Source organism: Paramisgurnus dabryanus, chromosome 18, assembly GCF_030506205.2.
Source record: "Paramisgurnus dabryanus chromosome 18, PD_genome_1.1, whole genome shotgun sequence".
Taxonomy (NCBI): Eukaryota; Metazoa; Chordata; class Actinopteri; order Cypriniformes; family Cobitidae; genus Paramisgurnus; species Paramisgurnus dabryanus.
Window position 1 is genome coordinate 29,851,999 of NC_133354.1, and position 21,230 is coordinate 29,873,228.

General features: G+C 34.1%; 1 protein-coding gene across 2 annotated transcripts; it reads right to left on the bottom strand.

Annotated features, from left to right (window-relative positions):
• Window positions 1–11,900: 11,900 nt before the first annotated feature.
• On the bottom strand, window positions 11,901–20,785 carry sra1 (steroid receptor RNA activator 1). 2 transcript variants are annotated; one of them, XM_073812595.1, is made up of 5 exons: window positions 20,628–20,785; window positions 19,089–19,208; window positions 16,184–16,389; window positions 15,247–15,349; window positions 11,901–12,479 (listed from the first exon to the last, which is right to left on the bottom strand). In XM_073812595.1, the coding sequence occupies exons 1-5, from the start codon at window positions 20,650–20,652 to the stop codon at window positions 12,289–12,291; spliced, it is 645 nt and encodes a 214-aa protein (XP_073668696.1). In that variant the 5' UTR covers window positions 20,653–20,785; the 3' UTR covers window positions 11,901–12,288. The 2 variants fall into 2 exon arrangements, with proteins under 2 accessions (XP_073668696.1, XP_065143656.1); XM_065287584.1 differs by having other exon boundaries at window positions 15,247–15,355.
• Between the last annotated feature and the right edge of the window lie 445 nt (window positions 20,786–21,230).

Genomic DNA, 21,230 nt, shown 5'->3' on the forward strand with positions numbered 1-21,230 from the left:
ATAAAAAAAAACCTCATTATATGTGGAATGCATAGACATTTTATATTAGGTGTCTTTAAATACTGTGTATTAACAAAGGGAAAAGGTGTTTTATATATTGTACTGATTGTGTAAATCAGCAGTGTTTTGAGAAAGTTAGGTGTTAGAGGTGGGTTTAGGGTTAGCAATGGGATCAAGAGTGTATGTAAGAAATTGTAATATGCTAAATATGTCATACTATGCTGTATGTGCAATGTTTTATTTATTTAATAAAATAAATAATTCTGGTTGTAATTCTTTAATTGTGGTTGTAATTCTTCAAAACTGCATTGAAGGCATAGCTTGTAATGTTCCACTTTCTTTATCCTTGCTCCATTTCTGGTACAAGACAATATAAACAAGGTTGCTGTTAGCTCCCACTGAAGTCATAAAGTTTATTGGGGGCATGTTGTAAAAATATGCTCACCACAGTAACAAAAACATGCTTGTTGGTTGTGTTTACAATGATCAGTGATACAACTCCTTACGAGAGTTTTTAGTGCAAATATCAGTCATGGTTTCTTGAGGCATTTCATAATATAACAAAAATAATGTATAATAAAAAAAATATCACTGATTTTTAGAAAGTGATTTAATAAAGAATAACAAAATCAATGTATTTATTTTTACGTATTTATTAAAATAAAATTTTAGGGTACATGGTAAGATTTTATATAGAAACAAAAAGTCCATCTTATCAAAGTCGTAATTTTACCGGCCAATAAAATAGGTCTTCAAAAATGTTTTATCCATATTTTGACTTCATAAACGTATAGGCTAATTATAATGCATTTAGTCAAATGCACTGGACTGGTTCTAGACCCTTTTTGCCACCCTAAAATTATTTTGAATAATTCTCTTAAAAAAATAATATATTTTTCAGAAGTTTTATTTATTTGTAAAAAAAAATCTAAAATAATAATAAAAATAGCGCAAAATGCAGGACATTTTGATGAAAAAGAGTAACGAGTTTATGAGGCATATAATTTGTTTTGCTGTACTGCGCATGAGTTGACCGCATGCGTCACAAACTCAAAATCATTGGCAATTTCATAATTTGCTTTCTTGTCTGCACTTGTGTTCTTGTGGGCTTGTGAAATTTCATCAGTCGCGGCCCAAGTATCCAAGTTCGCATCAAGCCAAGTTCACACAACAAAACCCGGATGTGTTCTTGATCTGTACATTTTATCGAGGATGCATTTGGGGGTGACTTTTGCAGACTTATGACAGCCAAGTTTCCCAGAATGCATTTCGTGTCAACGGCAATGAAGCTTAAAACGTGCACAATATTCGAAATACTAGACTCTTTCTGTGTCATAAAATGTAGTTTTAAGAGCTGTTTAGTCGAGAATTAATAAATTGAATAAAATAATCCGTGGTCAGTTAGTAAAGATAGCAAGTCCTTCTGAAATTTTTCGCTGTCTCATTGCAGCTGTTCTGCCCTCCGGTGTCTTATGGTCAAACATAAACTATCCCTTTGGAATATCTAACTGGCATTTTTTGTCTCATCAATTTATTTGTCTTTATTATTCATATGAAGTCTGGTATTTGTTATTATCCTTTTAACTGATACTAAAATAACATTTCATACATTAAATCACATATATTTTCTATATAATCTTAACACTGTAGTAAATTACTGCACTTTACTTTAACTGGATGTTTTTCTTGTGTTTATTTCATGATGTACAAACGTTTTGTAGAATTAAAATAAATAGTTGTGTTTTATATCATACTTAATTTAAAGCTACACTCTAAAAATATGGTGTTAAATGGCACTAAAATCTCGTAATCATAGGGGAGACATTTTTATTGCTATATAGCACATAAAGCACCTATGAAGAACCATTCGGGGGTGATACAGCACCACTATAGCACCAGATATGGTTCTATATAACACAATACGGTTCTACACAGGTAGCACTTAAAAAGATTCCCCTATGATTACGAGCCAGTGAACTACTTTTAGTGCTATTTAGCGCAGTTTGTTTTTTGAGTGTAATCAATAAGCACGTGTTTTTATTATATATTTTTAAAACAAAAACATGCAGGTGTTTTGTGTTTGTTATACTTCGTTAAAATAAATTAAAATAAGAATAGCAGGACTGCACGTTTTGGTTAATAACGACCTCAAGTAGCCTACTCTGCTTCTCCACTTGCAATATAACCGGACTCCCGTCTGAACTGTCAAGTCCGAATAAGGACGCAAGTCCAAACTTGGCGTTCTTGGTATTGAGAAACGACCATTGTTTCAAAATATCCAGCGTAGAAGCTCATAAAAGGTATTCCCAGATGTATAGTTTGTTTGCTAGCCTGTATTGCAGCCATGTCTGCAAAATGTAAGCATATTTGCCGTCATAAATGAGCTAATATTAGTTAACCCTCATTTATAATTCAAAATTTCTTTGCAAACTAAAGCAGTGGAGTTTTTAGTTTAACTTTACCGTCATAAATGACACATCTTGGAATGCAATGTCTATATTTTTGCCTTCATGGTTAACAGTAATACTGGCTGTGATTGATATGCAGCTAACAATAAAGTTTTAGAATGTGCCATTGAGACATTTTGTGATCGTAATAACGTCACCTGAGTTTAACCCACGACATTTCCGCCATCACACACACGCACAGACACACAAACAAACACACCTACCACGTAACAAACCCAATGAACTTAAGGATTTTGTGAAACACACAAATCCGTTAGATTATAAACAACATTCAGTGACTTGTTTTATTTTTATAGATGGATCAAATGTTTTCAAATGCTGGAGAGGACAGCTAACAGATGGAGAAAGAGTTAGAAAAACTGAAGAAATGATGAATAAAGTGAATGCAGCATTTTCATGGTTATACTAGGTTATTAGCCCCTAACAAGCTTTTCATTTTCCGATCAGGAATAAAATGGGTCATTTATGATTTATATCAGTCATATAATCAGTACAGGTTGTTGTTAGTACATTCAAATATATATATACTGTAAAAATATGCAGCATGAAGTTTAAACAACTTGGTTTTGCAAGTCAATTCAACCTACTATTCTAAGTTTTGGCTTAAAAAAGTTGACATAAAATTAAGTTGAAATTGTTTAACTTAATTTTTGAAATTAAAGTAACATGAAAAATATGTTGATTTGACATATATATATATATATATATATATATATATATATATATATATATATATATATATATATATATATATATATATATATATATATATATATATACTATTTAGTAACGGAATCACAATGCTTTCTATACATCATCACATAAGAGCTACCTCTCACCCCAAGAATGAAATCCTCAAACCACCCCTGCAATACTTGCACTTACTAATCTCCTCTATTATAGTGAAAATAATTCTCCATAAACAATGGGAGCTGTAAAACAATAACTCTGGTGACTGTTTATATATATTGCAGATATGCTTAAGTGCTTATGATCCCTACTCATTCAGACCACTGGAATTTATACGCATGCCCCAAACATACCTTTGCCGGACATGTCATCACAAAAAACATTAATGCAGTAATTTTAACTTATGTTTAAGTAAGAAATATATAAAATGTAATAATAATAATAATAACAAGATGAGATTCATTCTATAATCTACCTACATCTAAAATATCTGCATGTAAGTATCCACTTGAACAACCCCTAACCCTAAACTATACTCAAAACATATAGTACACATGTATAATATCAATGTATTGTATAAACATGTATATTAAAATAATGAGCAAGATTCTGACTTGTGCATACTGTAGGTGTCTTTCTGTGAGTTTGCCCTGTAATGTATGTTCCAGTCCCTTCTTCCAATGACCACACATATATGGATAAGAAGTATAGAGGATGGATGGATTGATGGAAGTTTAAAAAAAAATGAAATAATAACTGCAGTTATTAAATAAACGCATTATTACAGCATGACATTAATAAAAAAAATAATCAGGTTAACTTTTAAGTTATAATATGCATTTATTATTGTCACTCTTGTCTTAAAATATTTTTTGTTTATTTGTTTTTGGGTTCCATTGTTTGCCCAATAACTTCTACAATATTATGGTGAAATAGGCATTTTATGAAAAACGTAACTGCATTATTTTAATTTGGAAAATTTTACAATTTTGTCTTAACTAGGTGTTCGAAAATCACTATAATGTCACTATAATGAAAAGGCCCACCAAGTTATACAAACATCTTACAGTACAAAAGTTTTGTTGTTCCATTGACATTCATAATTACAAACATGAACATTCTAAATTCTAAAATAAAGTGTTTTGATAATTCATACTGTGTTTGATTGATATCTTTTTTAAATGACAGATATGTGGTAGTTTTTGCTGTAATGTATATGTGTTTTACTAAAAATATTTAAAATGATAAAAAGAACAAAAGATTTGAGATCTTTTGAGATAATTTTTTTGAGTTTGCATATGGAAAATGTAGTTTAGATAATGATAACTTTTTCCCACTTTTAGATCACTTTTCACCATGCACATACAAAAAAAAAATGGTTAGGTAAAACTTATTTTTTGTTTTAATTAAATTTTTTGTCCCTTTTACAGCTAAATGTTCTTTATTAAAATATATAAGATTTTGTTATATATATTGTTTTTATTATTTTATTTAATGTTATAGTGTGTGTGTTTTTTTTTTTTGCAAAACATTGAAAAACAAGAAAACATTTTGATAACAGGATTTTGAAATTAATATAAAAATTAATACAAAATTAAACTAAGCTTATGTTTAATTTGACCTTCTGATGTTGATTTACAATATTCGAAAGAAGCGTTTTTCAAAAATAGTTTGTTGTGAAAAATTAATAAATATTACAGGTCATATTCTAGATTAGGTTGCCTGGGACAACCTAAAAAAAACTGTAAATATATTTTCAAAAAAATGCCATAATTTCATTGATCAGTTAACTTTTATTGACTAAATCAAATCAATTTTTTATGTGAACACCATTTAAAACATTGTCATTGGGATGATTGTTGTTTCAAGCATTTAGGAGATTTTGCCAGTTCTTATGTATTTAGTAAGCTATTTTAGATTTTTTGACTCAATGGTGAGATTCATTTTCTGTATGGGCCATAATGTCTGTTGAATGAACTTCCTGCTTGTAGAACATATTTATAATGTTTGGGAATCTATATTTACATTTCCCACTGACACACTAAAGCAACAGATGTAAATTAAAACAGTTACACTTATTTAATATTTTAAGGAACTTTGGTATATTTTAAAGTTTTAACAAACAAAAGTGCAGCACTTTGGGGCAATGTTTTAACAATACAGCGTTCCAAAGTGTGGAACATGATATGGTTTGTTAAACTACATCAATGGTTACATTGATGGTCTTATTAACAAATAAACAAATTATTCACAAAATTATATTCATATTTTCAAACATTTTATTTCAAATTTAAAACTGTGTACAATGATAAATGTTTCACAATAAATATTTTTGTAGTATCAAAAGTTAATTTAATAATGATAATTCATCAACAAAATTAAAAAGTAAGTAGTGTAAATGGATATATAATTCACAACTGATACTAGTGAAGCTGTGACTTTTTTAGATTTCAGTTTGGTACAATTTGATCTAAACACTACCATTGGCTTGATAAAAGACGTAGGTGCTTGGTCAGATTCAAAAGACTTTACCTTCATAATTAACCTTTGCCTTTGTTGATAATTTAGAGGATTTCAACATGACAAAGCAGAATCTATGTCAAACCAAGTTCATGTTTGGCAATCCAAGATAGACGAGCAACAAACTTCATTTCCTGAGATGTTATGTGTAAATGATTAACCCACACAGAATGCTCAGTAATATTTAACATCCATAAAATGGCAATATGATTTCAACCGCCATTCTGGGCACAATTAAAATTACATGTGCTATAATGCATTTTTTTATTTTGTCCAGTCCTTCTTAGCAAAATATTTGTAGTGTAAAATGACATATGTTGTTCAAAATTCAAAAAGCATTTAATCCAAGACCAAAAATAGGAACATGGCATTTAAAAAAAAAAAAAAAAAATCAATTGTTTTGGTTACAGACATTAATTTCACTTTTATTGGTGTCAAAGAGTGAGAACTGCAGTGGCCTGAACCAAAACAAATGAACTTAAAGACCTCTATAGCGCTTTAGGTTGGGCCAAAATTAAGGACTCTCAGTGAAACAGACAGCTTTAAATCATTATTACTCAAATCGTTAATACTAAAACAATGATTCAGTTTAAACATTTACAAACAACTATAAAATTCTTAATATTCTAACGAGTACCTATGCCATAACCAATAAAGGCTTAAAGGTGACAAAGAACTGTGTTGTACATCCATATCAAAAAAGTAAAAAACATAACATCAAGCTTAATTCAATAAAGGATTATATAAGGGGAAATTAATTTTAGCACCACTCAGTGAACACTGGACATACAATACATGCAATATAAGCATGAAATATAATTTTGATAAAATACAGTTAAAGGTTTTGTATTACAGTTCTTTTACAATTGCTAGGACACATTCCTAAATACTTTGGTGACTTTTGCAAAATTGTTTACATTAAATAATAACGAACAAGAGTAATTTTATTTATATACTGTAGTGCTTTTCACAATTGTTCATCGTTCCAAAGCAGCTTCACATGAAATAGGAAGAAAACACAGAAAAGTAAAGAACAACAAAGCACAGCAGTTTTAAATATATCATTGAGTATTTGAAGTTACATGAAGTTATTTCTATTTACAGTTTTTACAGCTCTTAATCCATTTTTGCACTACCAACATGAATGTTGGCCAAACAATTAATACTCACTTAGACCAACATAACACTGGCAACAATTCTCATTCAGACCAACAGGAAAAAATTATAAACTTTTTTATTAAGTTTGGATGATTTTATCCACATAAATCAGTATTTCATAATGGAATAACAACTTTTCACATGAATTGAGTGAACAAAATCATATGTGAATTATTCAGAAATAATGCAATTATTTTCATTCTTTGAATATAGTACATCATCTTGTATATCATGAATGTTGTTCATTTATTGTAAATTACTCTGAGGGTTCAAGTCCTCCCTGTGGCCTGGGTTTGGCCACAAGTTCTCATCGAGATCTGATGTCTGAAGGTCTGATGAAACTACTGTATGGAATGTCTAATCCAACCCTGGTACTGTAGTCTTCCGGTAAAAGGCCTCCACTTACGAAAACGAACCATGTTTTTTTGGTAAACGTGTACTAATCATGTTTTTTGTGTATTGATTACTATAAAAAAATCCATGGTTTTACTGCAGTAACCCTGGTTTTTGACTTGAATGTGCTCACATTGTGCCTATGTGGGTCTTAACCAGTGATGGGGACACTAAAAAGTAACGTCCTTTGGATGAGATGTTTAACCGAGGTCCTGATTCTCTGTGGTTGTTAAAAATCCCAGGATGTCTTCCAAAAAGAGTAGGGGTGTTCCCCTGCATCCTGGCCAAACTTACTAAAGTAATTCTTTTTGGTTTTGGCTTCATCATTCAAAACATATTTAAGTTAGATTAATGATTTTTTTCAAACAATCAACACACACATCTCTGCTAAGTGAACACTATGGTTTCCCAGACAGAGATTAGCTTAAGCCAGGACTAGGCCTTAGTTTAATTAGGAAATATAACATGGCATACATGCCTTAGTAAAAACATTACTGGCATGCTTTTTGAGGCAGAAAGGGCACTGATGTATTTTAAGATATGTCACTGCAAGTTGTTTTCAGTTTGGACAGCTTTATTTATTTTAGTTTAGGACTAGTCTAATCCCTGTTTGGGAAACTGCCCAATAAAGTTTGCTTGTGAGACCTAATGTTATCGTACAATTACACTGAAAGTGACAGGAGTGCAAACGTCACCCCATAGGTGGGGTTCATTGTAACAAACAGGGGGTTTGTTGTAATGCCTGCTAGAAAATTTAGCTTAAACACAAATAATTCAATCAAATTCTTTCTTTATACTAAAGGTGGATATTGTTTATATATCTGCCTATAATAGATAGATATCCAAACATTCATCCATCCATGATTCTTCATTTAACCATCCTTCTATTATGCATCAATGCATTTAAATAATTTTTTTAAAGGGCTGCACAATTTCCCCCAGATATTGGGATTTGTATTAACAGTTATCATTTTGCTGAATGGTATTTACATTGTTTTCATTTCATTACCATTGTATACCTGAAGCTTAATTGTAACACTTTGTGACAACTAACCCAGCTGTGTAACAGTAGCAGTTACTAGGAGTTTCTGACATGTTTCAAAATTGTGTTATGTTTTAGGTACCAAGAAAGGGATTCAAATAATATAAGGTTGAATTTGGTGACTTACACACCCAACTCGGAAATTGGGCAAAAAACATAAGATTATGGAGAAGATTTTCCAGGTCCCTTAGAGTTAAACATTTGATTTTTACCATTTTGGAATCCAATCAGTTGATCTGCGGGTCTGGCTGTACCACTTTTAGCATAGCTTAGTATAATCCATTGAATCTGATTAGATCATTAGCATCACATTCAATAATGACCAAAGAGTTTCTATAATTTTTTGATATCTTTCGAAAATAGCCCCCCTGGTAACTTTCAATAGCTGGGGACTATTTTCAGGCAGTGTGTAATTGCCCCTCCTGCAGCCGTGGTACAACAGCAAAGTCCTTGATTATTACGTCAGAATGAGAGTATAGTTCTTAGTAGAGTCTTAGTACACGATGTAAGTACAGAAGAGTCAAGTTTTAAATAGGAAAAATATTGAAACTGTTTGGTTATTTTGAGTGATGCTAATGGTCTAATCAGATTCACTAAATTGTGCTAAGCTATTGTGCTTTTTGAAATATCTGTACATTTATAAAAAAAAATTTTTAGCTCAGATGCCTCCTATTTCTCTTGATCATTACTGAGATGTTTCTACACCTGTTGTAAATTAAATTCATTGCATGTTTAGAAACGACACTGTATAAAAGGAAAGCAAAATGCTGTGGATGCTCACCTTTGGCGAGTGTTAAAACAAGCTGCCCAAGAATTATACCAAATAACTACTGGCCTACTTCATCAAGGACATTTACTGTACATCAATTAAATAAGACTGTTATCACCTGTTCACTAAACTCAACAGTAGATGAGAACCATGACGAAAGTAACAAAGTGATTTTTCTGAGCCCTAATTACATCTTACAAAAACTGTACCCTTGAGGGTACAGCCTCAGTGACAAGCCATTGTACCCCTAAAGCTATGTACTTTATTTTCTGAGAGTGTACTATTTCAATTCAACGACCAGAGTCCTCTCATGACCAGAATCCTCATTTTAGTCATTTTATTAGTTTCTATTTTCTTACAGCCATATGCATTGAATATTCACCATGTAAAATGTGTTAATATGTTAGCTGATGCATTTTCTCGCATCCTGTGTGACATCGAATGTAAAGTATTTTGACCATTCTTTCCTCAGCCTTTTCAATTAATTGGTTTTTACCCCCTTAAATATAACCTTTTCCAGATGTTGGGTGCTTGGTTTTGGACTTTTGAAGAAAGGGGGAGATACAATGGTTTGAGTGACTTGATGTACAGTGTGGTGGTTAATGTGTTATTTGTTTGTATAAAGTTATAGTTATTCGGGGTTTGAAAAAATTGATAATGTAGGGTCTTTGAGCCTCTCCTTTTGGGGGTGGTGGTGTGATTGTGGTCCAGTTTTGTTTTGTGTTGTCGTTTTTCTGTTTCTACCGCCCACCAGCTAATGACCAACATCTGATCTTGATAAAACGTACAGTATATAAGATAAGTGGCTGATTTCTCTATAGTGCACCCTGCACTGGTGCACAAAAGCTGGAGCTTTTTGTTAAACATGTTCTGGTGAATCTTTTTGTTCATCGGTATAACTCTAAAATGTGTTCAGCTTTTGTTCAGTATGATGGTGGAATATATTTTGTCTGTCTTGCAGCAAATTGATTGGCCTTACGGTTCGTGAACACAGTCTGTTAACTGGGAAAACCACTAAAGCTGTGATTCAAATTTTGACCAACAGTTGTGTTAAGAAAACAGCAGTGTACTGATAAAAGTGAATAAAGTGCAAAATAATATAAATAGATTTTATTTCCTTGAATTCATACTGAAAACATTACACATTCAATTCCAAATCCAAGTATTAACAAGTTGCATAACCATTATTGTTGATAACTGCTGCACATCTGTGCTGCATCGACTCAAACTTCTGGCACCTATAAACAGGTATTTCAGGCCAGGATTCAGAGTTACTCTTTTTTTTTTTTTTGCTTGTTTGTTTGGGGTTGTTACGATAAATAGGCCCAACGGCATAGTATAAAAAATCAACATATCATGATTTTTGGACCCCAATGCTTAACAGTGTCTTCACTGTTTTCATAGTGTACTGTGGCTTGAATTCAGTATGGGGTCACCTGACGTACTGTCAATCACCACTAGACCCTGAAAAGAACAATTTTACTCTGTCTACTCCATTTTCTTTGGGTCAGTTGATGTGTTGAAGGGATTTTTTTCAACAATGGGGGTTCTTGCAACCAGCTAGCTTCAATCAGACGTCTTCTGACTGTCATAGTACTTCCAGATCATCTTAGATCTTTCTAGAGGTGATGAAAGGCTTAATCTTAAAATCCTGACTATTCTTGCGTTTTAACAGTAGTTGCTAATTTTCTTCCATGTTTTGGGTTTGTTCCCAATTGAAAGCATCTTAGATCATTTTATCTGAGCATCATACATAATACCCTTTGCTGCATTTCTTTATATGTTTTACCCACTCCAATCAACTCCGAGCAACGTTTAGAATGGCCCATTTAACTTAGAAATTCATTTGAACTTATTTTCTATTTAAAGTTCACACTGCTATTATTTCAATCAAGCCCCTTTCAATGAATGAGTCAATAACTCAGAAGTAGTAGTGTGGATATCATTACCAATGGCTCTATTGTTTATCTATTACACTCTCTAGTAAATAATTTGCATAAATATTACTACTAATAATAACAGTGATTTATCATGTTTTTGATGTTGCACGGCTATTTTTTAACAAAACTGTACTAATCAAATAGTACAAAGCATCTTGGAGATGTTGTCAGAAAGAAGATCTACCCAGACTATACTGCCAGTGGAGGCCATCAGCACTGTAAAGCCTAGGTCACTCACAGAACATACTTACTTTAATGTCCTAAGCTGGTAAGTAAAATCTTAATAAGAAAGATGTCGGCTGAGCAGAGGTGTCGTTGTGTGTGAATGGGCCTTAACATTTTCATCTATTAGTGGTAAATTAACAAAACATATTAGAACATGCATAATGTTAATTTAAATAGGAAGTACATTTAACTAAAACCAATTAGTTAAAAGCTGTAGCCCTTGGGCATATTATTGTAGTTGAGAAACACATATACACTTATATTGGCAAAATCATTACGACAAACCACTAAATGATTAAATTTTAATCAGACCAGTTACCACGAGATAAGTTCAAGCACTTAGTCTTTTACAAACCTTTCTGTCCAACACCCATGCCTGACCTCTTTAATGTGCTACAGAATGAGTTGACATACATTACCCCAGAAAGGCTCCAAAACTTTTGTAAAGCCTTTCAACTCCATATGTACCTGACTGCAATGTCATTAAAGTCCCGGTTGGTGTAATGGTCAGGCGCCTTAAATACTATATTGTTTATAAATTCTCAACTAAAAATAAAATCATTGAACTAGTAATTTCAGTTTAGAATAAAGAGGACCCTTGACCTACAGGTGTTTTACACCTTCTCAGGCTGTATGTTAATTAACATGAATAAGCCCAAAAAGTAAACTTTCAACATAAGGCTATAGACTATCCCCAAAGTCTAAAATCTTTATTATGATATGCAGAGATAAATATACATAAGATTCATTGCACAATCCGGCACAGCTAAATTCTCGGGATGTGCCATTTAAATTAATAGCCTGGGCTATTAATTTACAAATACCTTGAATGGAATAAAATCCAAATATTATTTAATCAGTTTCCCAAGAATTTGTGGTTAGATAAATGGTAGACTTTTTTAAGAAAAAATAGAAATAGCTAACAATTTGCAATGAAAAACAATCCCCAAAAGAAATGGTAACAGTACATGATTTAGGTTGGAATGCAAAACTTCCAAAACGTCATCCAAGATATCACAAAATCACTTTTCTCATCCAATAATAACCAGGTTTTCAAAAACATGGGGTAAGAAGTTTCAGTGCTCATAACCCTGGATCAGTGGTGTTATTAAGTTGATTTTGATCTGACTGAACAGATTGCACTGTGTTCAGGCTCCGAGCTTCAGCAATAAGACGTTTGACTCCCACCATCCACTGACTGACTTCAGAGACATGGTCAACCATTAGACCTCTGTGGATCTCATCTGCTGCATCCCAGTTTTTCCTTTTTAGGTCTGGAAAAGAAAACGAGAGTTTTTCAAACCCAAGCTCTCATGCACTGAGCTTTGTGATGCACTTGTGATGTACTTCCAACGTGCTCCCAAATTTCTGGCCATAGTGTCAAGATGTTGAAAAATCAAAATTAAAGAAAGCGGGAGTTTGAGACGAACACGAATTGCTGCCTATCACATTACAGAGCTGAGCAGAATTCCAACCAATCAAATGAAAGGCGGCGGGAGTTTCTGCTCACTAAGTTTGAGCGATTGTATGCATGTTTATCATCTTTACCCATTTTTTTAAAGGTCCCGTTCTTTCTGTGTTTTGGGAGCTTTGATTGTGTTTACAGTGCCCAATATAACATGTGTTCATGTTTCACGTGTAAAAAAAAAACGCAGTATTTTTCACAAAATTACTTTTCTGTATAGCGCTATTTTCACTGTCCTCAAAACTATGAAGTCCCTCCTTCAGAAATACGTAATGAGCTCTGATTATGTATCTTGTTTAGCGTAGCTGCCGACTGACGTATTCCTGTGGGCAGATTTTAGTCAAAAAACTGTTCTACTGACGTCATCAAAGCAGGAAGTAGAGGGCTGTAGTCCAAACCGGCCGTTCGCTGTAGGCTTTGAAAGGGGAATTCTGTTAAAGAAAATATATCGCCTGGCAGTGAACTTTGAGCTTTATCATTTTACAGGTATAATTTATGTAACAGCAACATTACACACTAAATAAAGTTTAAAAAATGGAACCAGGAAGAAAGTGACCTATAACCTGGGAATTGCCTTTTAACAAAAGACGATAGCGATCAGAAGTCTGGTGTACTTTGGACGACAGTGGGTGGTCTGAGTGACAAGGCCACTCCCGACATCCTTTGACAGAGCAGCATCTCCGCACTTTACTTATTCTAACTGACCACCTGTACAGACACTGAGGAGGAGCTGTTTGGTACTGAAAACTTTGTCAGTCAACGTCATTATTTTCTTGCACGGATATTTAAGTAAAAAAATAGCCTACTTAATTTGTCAGTAGTATAGCAGTTCTATAGCAAGTGGCTTTCGTTTATGTCATATCGTTTAGAATTTTAGTGATATGACATATTTAATTTATTTTTCTCTGTTAATTTAACAGTAAAATATGTTTTTTTATTCTGCCCTGAGAACTTGGCAAGTTGTCTTGTATCCCAGTGTTGCCACGAATGCACCTTACAAGAGAGTGAGAGCATGGTCTGTTTTTCGAGAAGAGATGCTAAGACAGTCGTTATCAGGATATTCTTTTGTTAAAAGGTTTTTGTAAAGGTTAAAGAGTTCGGTTAAAATGTCATTTCATTTTGCATAAGCCAGGGGTTTCCAAAGTCGGAGTGCCGGTGTCCTGCAGAGTTTAGCTAAAACTTCCCTTAACACACCTGCCTCAAAGTATCTAGTCTGCCTAGTAAGACATTGATTAGCTGGATCAGGTGTGTTTGATTAGGGTTGGAATAAGGCCCTGTTTACACGTACATGGTTATTTTTAAAAACTGGGAGATTTACCTTCGTTTGTGCCCCTCGTTTACACGCAAACAGCGAACTCATCTCTGAAACCGATTGTTTCTAAAAACTCCGGCCAGAGTGGAGATCTTGAAAATCTTCAGTGGCACGCTTGCAGCAGTAGTTTACTTTATTAGGGCATTGTGTCCAATATTATTGGTCTTAAACAGTGGGTGGATCTTTATACGTAATTGTTATTTTTATATGTTTGCAGTTGTATTTACAGTTCCTTGTTTTGGTTATAATTGCCTTTTCTCTTACTGTCGTAGACTTCTCTCAGCTCTGGTTTAAATATTATATTATATTTATATAAATATTTTTGTTTTGATATCTTTCTTTTACATAATCTATAGTACATGTATAGTCTTGCATATATTTTGAAGCAATATGTCTTGTTTGTTTTCTATTTCTGTCGTTTACACTTCAGTGTAACTGAACAGTTGAATTTTTTTAAATAAATTTATTTTTTTATATTTTATTACATCTTTATTTTTACTCTTTTGTATGTTAGGTTATTTTGATTTTCCCTTACTGTTGTAATTGCCGAGTGTTGGTCTTCGTCATCGTGTGAGTTAAAAGGTATCAAAACATCAATAAAAATATTGATAAAAATCATAGACTGTAAAAAAAGATGGACGACGCCTTTCGCTCTCTTCCATTGGTGAAAAGTGAAGCCGCCAGTGTCCCGATATGGAGCTGACATCTGGGGTCTTGAGTCTGCACAGTAGCGATTTCAGGACCAGTCATGCGCTGTAGTGAGCAGGAAGTGAAGCCGCGAAATCAAGACCCCGCCCTCGCTCTCGCAGAATGCGCATATCACACGGTATCACAGCTGTCAATCATGACGTGACACCACCGTTTTTATATTATTAAATAACTAACTAAACACAAACCTATTTTAAAAACACACAAATGACAGAAACCAGCTTCAGAAAAAGATAATTGAAGTGTAATTAAATTTTAAGTCCCATTGAATAACATGGGGAGGCGGGGTTTATGACCTATACTGGGACCAGTCACTGGGGGGCGATCGAAACGTTTTGGCTTCACATTTCAGGGCTTGTGCGGCACGCTTGATAAAAATAAAAACAAACAGTGGGTGGATCTTGTGCCACCCACATATAATGGTTCCTACGGCCATGCTCCTTCACACTATATAGTGTTTGAGACCAATGGTTTACAGACTAGTGAAAGTGAACAGAATGAGTACACAACCTTTTAACTCAAACACAACTTTTTGAAAAGTCTACGAATGACTTACCTTGGGACAATCCATACATTCTATGTTTAACAGAAGAAGAGAGCTTTCCATTTTTCCACATGTCCTCAAAAAGCTTAAGACGTCTTTCTACATCATCACAAATCTGTTTCTAAAAGACAAAAAATCTTTAAGATGAATATGAATCAAAAGTAGAGTAAATAACACGATATGTGACAGGTCTGTCAAGGGTTTGTGTGCTAAAGATGCTGTCATGGTTTGGGATGCAAATGTTATCAGGGCTCAGAGAAAATCGCTTTGTTACTTTCGTCCCATGTTACTTTTGCTCCGGTTCTCCCCTACTAATGAACTATAATGTGACACTAAACAAGAGAGAAAAAATCAACTGTAAAGCCAAAGTCAAAGAGAAAACAGCTAGTCTGCTTCCTTCTAGAAATTCTGTAGTCTCTCACCCTGAAAGAATTGATTTATGGGATATTTATAGATTCTGCAGGTGTCACAAGGGGGTGCTATTAACATGCTGGAGACTACCCAACCTTCCGGGAGTGGTGGGATTTGTGACATAGGTGTATGGTAATTTTGTTAAGGTTATAAATCAAGATTTTAGTAAATGACTGCTGGTTAACATACAGTCTTTTCTACTTTAGAAAATATGAAATTTAGAGTAGTTTTATTGGGAACTCAACTGTAATAAAATAGTATGTGACAGAATGATCAAAAAGTATAAAAGAAGTAAAACAGTGTGAGTAATAGCAAAAGCTAAATCCTACTTGGTTGACCAAATTTTTCCCAGTGTAAATCCCTCTTTATGAAAATGCTAAATGCTTTTGTCGGTCTGAATAGATACAGTAACATTCAAATTAACATTAAGTTTACTAATAAAATGTCCATTGCGTCTCAATGTGAATAGGCTTTTAGATGACTACCAGAGGCTAGAGCTTTATTTTTAAACATTTCATAATTAACACAATGTTCTTACCTTCACAGTATGTCTGCATGCACTCAACACCTCATAAAGTGACGCTTGAACATCTTCAATGCATGGTTCACCTTCTGTAGTCACAGTTTGATCTGAGAGAATTGAATTTACTGAAGTTGAGGTGGTCCCTTGAATAGGAGGAGGTTTTATGTCCCTGGGTGGCGTTAGCTTGTCAGCTGTTGCGGACGCCACCTCTGATGCAGAACCTGTTCAGATGTCATAGCATGATGTTAAAATCATTGCATATTAATTTAATTAACTTTTCAAGTTATTATGTTCACCAGGTGAAATTTGTCTTAGGCATATGAAAGAGAATGATTGCACACATCTCTATGACACTCATGAATTGAAATGAGCTAAGATCGCCACATCCCCGCGCTATTGACATGTAAAAGAGCTAAGATGTATGCATTACACATGCCCCTTAGTCAATGGACGCTTAATCCCTGATCCAGTCTCTGCATTCACTGCTGTGCTGAGTTTTTTTACCCAAATGCAGCAAATATTACATCTAAATCCTTATTTACTTGCGTATGTGTCTCACACTGCAAGTTCTCTCCAGACGTGAGCGAATCCTATGTGCTTCTGTCAAACAGTACAACGCTTTGTGGTATGTTTATACTGTAAATGACGCGATTGCAAACGGGACATCTAAAACCTTGTTTATTTGCGTCTATCTCTGCACAGCACGATCACAAGTCTGGTCAGGCATTCATTTGGGCTTCTTTCAAACAACACGCAACAGAGCAATGACGTCTGTAAAAAACACAAGGTAAGTGTAACATGCTCATTGGGGATGCTCCAGTCGATCGGCCGCCAATCAGTATCGGACGGCCGATAATGGCATTAAATGACACAATCGGTACTGACTAAATTTGCCGATCTCATGAACCGATGATCTTTCTGTTTACTTTTGTCATCATAGGGATCATAACATTTCTGATCACTCTAAATAGGGTCAGCCTGAATCTCTGATTATTTCAATATTATTATTTTCATTAACTTCAGTTAGAAAAATTATTGTAATAATTAAGTGTCACCTCTAAGGGGACTAAATAAAGTATGTTTAAAGTTGAGCAAGCATAGAGCAGCCGCTTAAGCGTATAGTTCAACCTCTGCCAATGACCAATACTGATTCGCTTTTGACCGTTGACCAGTATATTAATTATAAGGCCCATACTAGGATCAGAATCAGAAATATATAACAAATCCCTCAACTTTCACTAGGAAAGCCATAAAAAGTGAAGGGACGTGTCTCTGTACGTGTCCTCCTCAGCTGCAATGCGTGAGGCGCAGAAACAGAGAAAAATTTAATAAAAAAGTTATTTAATAATTTAGTGTTTAATATATAGTACAGTGTTTCCGCTACATGCATTCTGCTGTGGCTGGCCACCACACCTTAAAACATTCCCCCACGCCTGCGGTTGTGGCTTAAAGGAATAGTCCATTTTCTTAAAAGAAAAATCCAGATAATTTACTCACCACAATGTGATCCAAAATGTTGATGTCTTTCTTTGTTCAGTCGAGATGAAATTATGTTTTTTGAGGAAAACATTGCAGGATTTTTCTCATTTTAATGGACTTTAATGGACACCAACAATTAACACTTAACTCAACACTTAACAGTTTTTGTTCAACGGAGTTTCAAAGTACTCTAAACGATCCCAAACGAGGCATAAGGGTCTTATCTAGCAAAACGATTGTCATTTTTGACAAGAAAAATAACAAATATACACTTTTAAATCACAAGTTTTCGTTTAGGTCCGTAAATGCGTAGTGACGTAGGGAGGTCACGTGTTACATATATAAAACGCACATTTGCGGAGCATTGTAAACAATAAACTGACACAAAGACATTAATTAGTATCAGTTGACATACAACAACGTAGGAACGGTCCTCTTTCACCACATTTGTAAACACTGGGGCGGAGTTTCGCGGTCGTCCTCTGTGACCCCTTGACGTGATGACGTATTGCGTCGGGTCACGCTAGCGCATGACGACCGGATCTAAACGAGAAGTTGTGCTTTAAAAGTGGATATTTGTTATTTTTCTTGTCAAAAATGACAATCGTTTTGCTAGATAAGACCCTTATGCCTCGTTTGGGATCGTTTATAGTCCTTTGAAACTCCGTTGAAAAAAACTGTTAAGTGTTGAATTAAGTGTTAATTGTTGGTGTCTATTAAAGTCCATTAAAATGAGAAAAATCCTGCAATGTTTTCCTCAAAAAACATAATTTCTTCTCGACTGATCAAAGAAAGACATCAACATTTTGGATGACATGGTGGTGAGTAAATTATCTGGATTTTTCTTTTAAGAAAATGGAATATTCCTTTAAGGGGATAAAGCGAATTAAATTTCGCCGGAACCCAACCCTAAACACAACATTTCACAGGATTAATGCTGTAGTTGTATCTCATCTAGCCAGGACCGCTGTTTTCATCCTAATTCTACTTCCAAAATCTTATGCTAAACTTTACGGCGTTTGCTGTATCCCTTCTAGATAAAACCTGCAGCTGCAGCTTGTAAAATAAGGCTACCAAAATGCCCACCCTCCCAGATTGGCGGTCTTAAATAGAGAAATAATTCCTTCCTTGATTCATGTTGTTTTACTCATTTATAAATAAATCTCCTAAAATATCATCATTTTCTCCATGGGTTTAATTTCATGCTCAAATAGCTTTAAAGGGGACATGTTATGAAAATCAGATAATTGGGTCCCCAGTGCTTCTATCAACCTAAAAAATTTGAAAAGGATTTTTGTGAATTAAAAAATAAAGGATCAAAAAATAAACAATGCAGATGTACTTTCACACTTGTACTTTGTTTATATTAACTACGCATGCCAATCATTCTGACCAGGACTGTTTATTGTTTAATGGGAAGTACTGGAATGAAAACATCTACCTGCAAGTTGTGGTGAGTGCACCCTCTTGTTGAGATTACATTTTTGCTTGACTCCACATGAATCTTTCTGAAAGCTGTATGAAAACTGTGGTGGATCATTCCATCCTCGCTCATGATTGCCTGTGCAGACAGAATTTATAACATTGTAAATTCAATGCATTTTACATACGGTTCAAAAAACTTTCGGCAAGTGCACAAGGTGTACATTTCATCCACCAAAATGTGGAGCAATTTTTGAGTCAGACACAATACAAACAAAATTGTACTCATAAGGATACGTGTACGTAGAGGAAAACCTTATATTCTCCAAAACTTTTCTGATTTTTTTAAAGGTTGCTTTAAATCAAGCAACCAATCAAGCTATGCATTTAAACTTAACTATAAACATACTGATGTTAGCCAGGTAACATAATAAGCGCTGAAAATACTGCTGATAATAGTTTAAAACTTGTTTACATTACGCTAATTACTGCTCTCATTAATTTGGTTTAATTTCTTCGCGATTTTGTTACTTTTGTGGTTCTTTTTCTGTGGTGGTATCTTAACCTATGAACTTCTCAAGTAAACATGCTAATACTAATTTATAGTTTGTAATAAGAGTATAGGCTACACTGCTCTACTATTAACAATAATGAATATCTCCATGTTCTCCATCCTAGATCATATTCATAATATGGCCTGGAATGGAGTACTATTTATTACACTAACTGACTCCATGTAGCTTAAAAACATTTTTTCTCAACATTTCAAGTTACTGTCGGGCTGCTTTTGAAACTGAAATGTAAAATGAATAATTTTTTGCAAAGATAAAGTACAAAATATGTTTGCAGCTACATATTAACAAGTTCATAGTCAAGTATATTTACTAAAACAAGTGTAACACAAAGATCTATCTTGTTCTGTTGTGTTACTTTTGTCCCAGCTGACAGGATCAAAAGTAACAATGTGCTACTTATGTTCAAAATGAAATTATACTGAAGTCGTTTTACATTTGTTAAAAATTTCACCTAGTATTGATAGACCACACTTGTGAGTTATTGACCACAGCAAAAATATCTCTGTCTAAAACATTAGCTTTCAAAATTACGTTTTTCTGAAGAATTATACTTTCCCCCGTTTATATTATTTTCTGAATGCCCTTTCATATTACAGCTATAGCTTGTGATGCTGTTTCAGAAGTCCACAATAAGTTATAACACAACATATAAACTGCCATATCTCACTGTATGTCACGCAAACTATATTTACAGTGTAAAGAATAAAAGCCTAAAAAACGTATTAAATAATTCACGGTACTGACGTGTCAAAACAGTAAATCTGACACAATAAGACAGCAATGCTAACAAATGACTAACGTATAACTTACTGTTTACTTTGGAGAAATAACGTAAAGGACGCGAACGGACAGCATGTAAATAACTTATTTTACTACTTATTGTGTTATTGTATGTGTGTGTGGGGGGAGAGAGAGAGAGAGAGAGAGAGAGAGAGAGAGAGAAATATTGAGATTTTTTGTGCTGTAGTAATTAAATACTTTACCTGGTTTAATAAACTGATCACTCATCTCAGCATAAACTCTGCCGTCCACTGTAGATCTATTATATGACACGTCTACACTTCTTCTTTTAAAGTTTTCTGGTAGTTGTACAGTCCGTTACCGCCATCACCTGGACGGAGCGCCATCGCAGCCCCTTAAGCATGAGAAGCACTAGAATGAGAATCAGATCCATTCTTCCTTCTGTGCTTCAAGTTTATATTTCTAAGAGCGCACATCACACTGCCAAGCAACATAAGCCGCAGACCACCTGTGGCAAAGTCGGCGGTCCACCGGCGGATGGCGCCAGCAGCTCGCAAGAGTTTTGCCCATCGTTTTTTCAGCAGAGGTCCGCTTCCTCCTTTCTTCAATGACGAAAGTGATAAAAGTACCTAGGTCCACTCAGTTTAAAATTTGTGAAACGTGAAGCTCAAAATGTGACATATTTGCCAAAATAACTATGCAAAAAATAAACTCACTTGACTGCCTTTCCAGACACCTAGGAATTTTAAAGTCACAACATTTGAGTTAATTAAATTTTTTGTTACAGTAATCACTTCATATTCAGGGTGCACATGACATTAAAACATTTATATAACTGTTGAGGT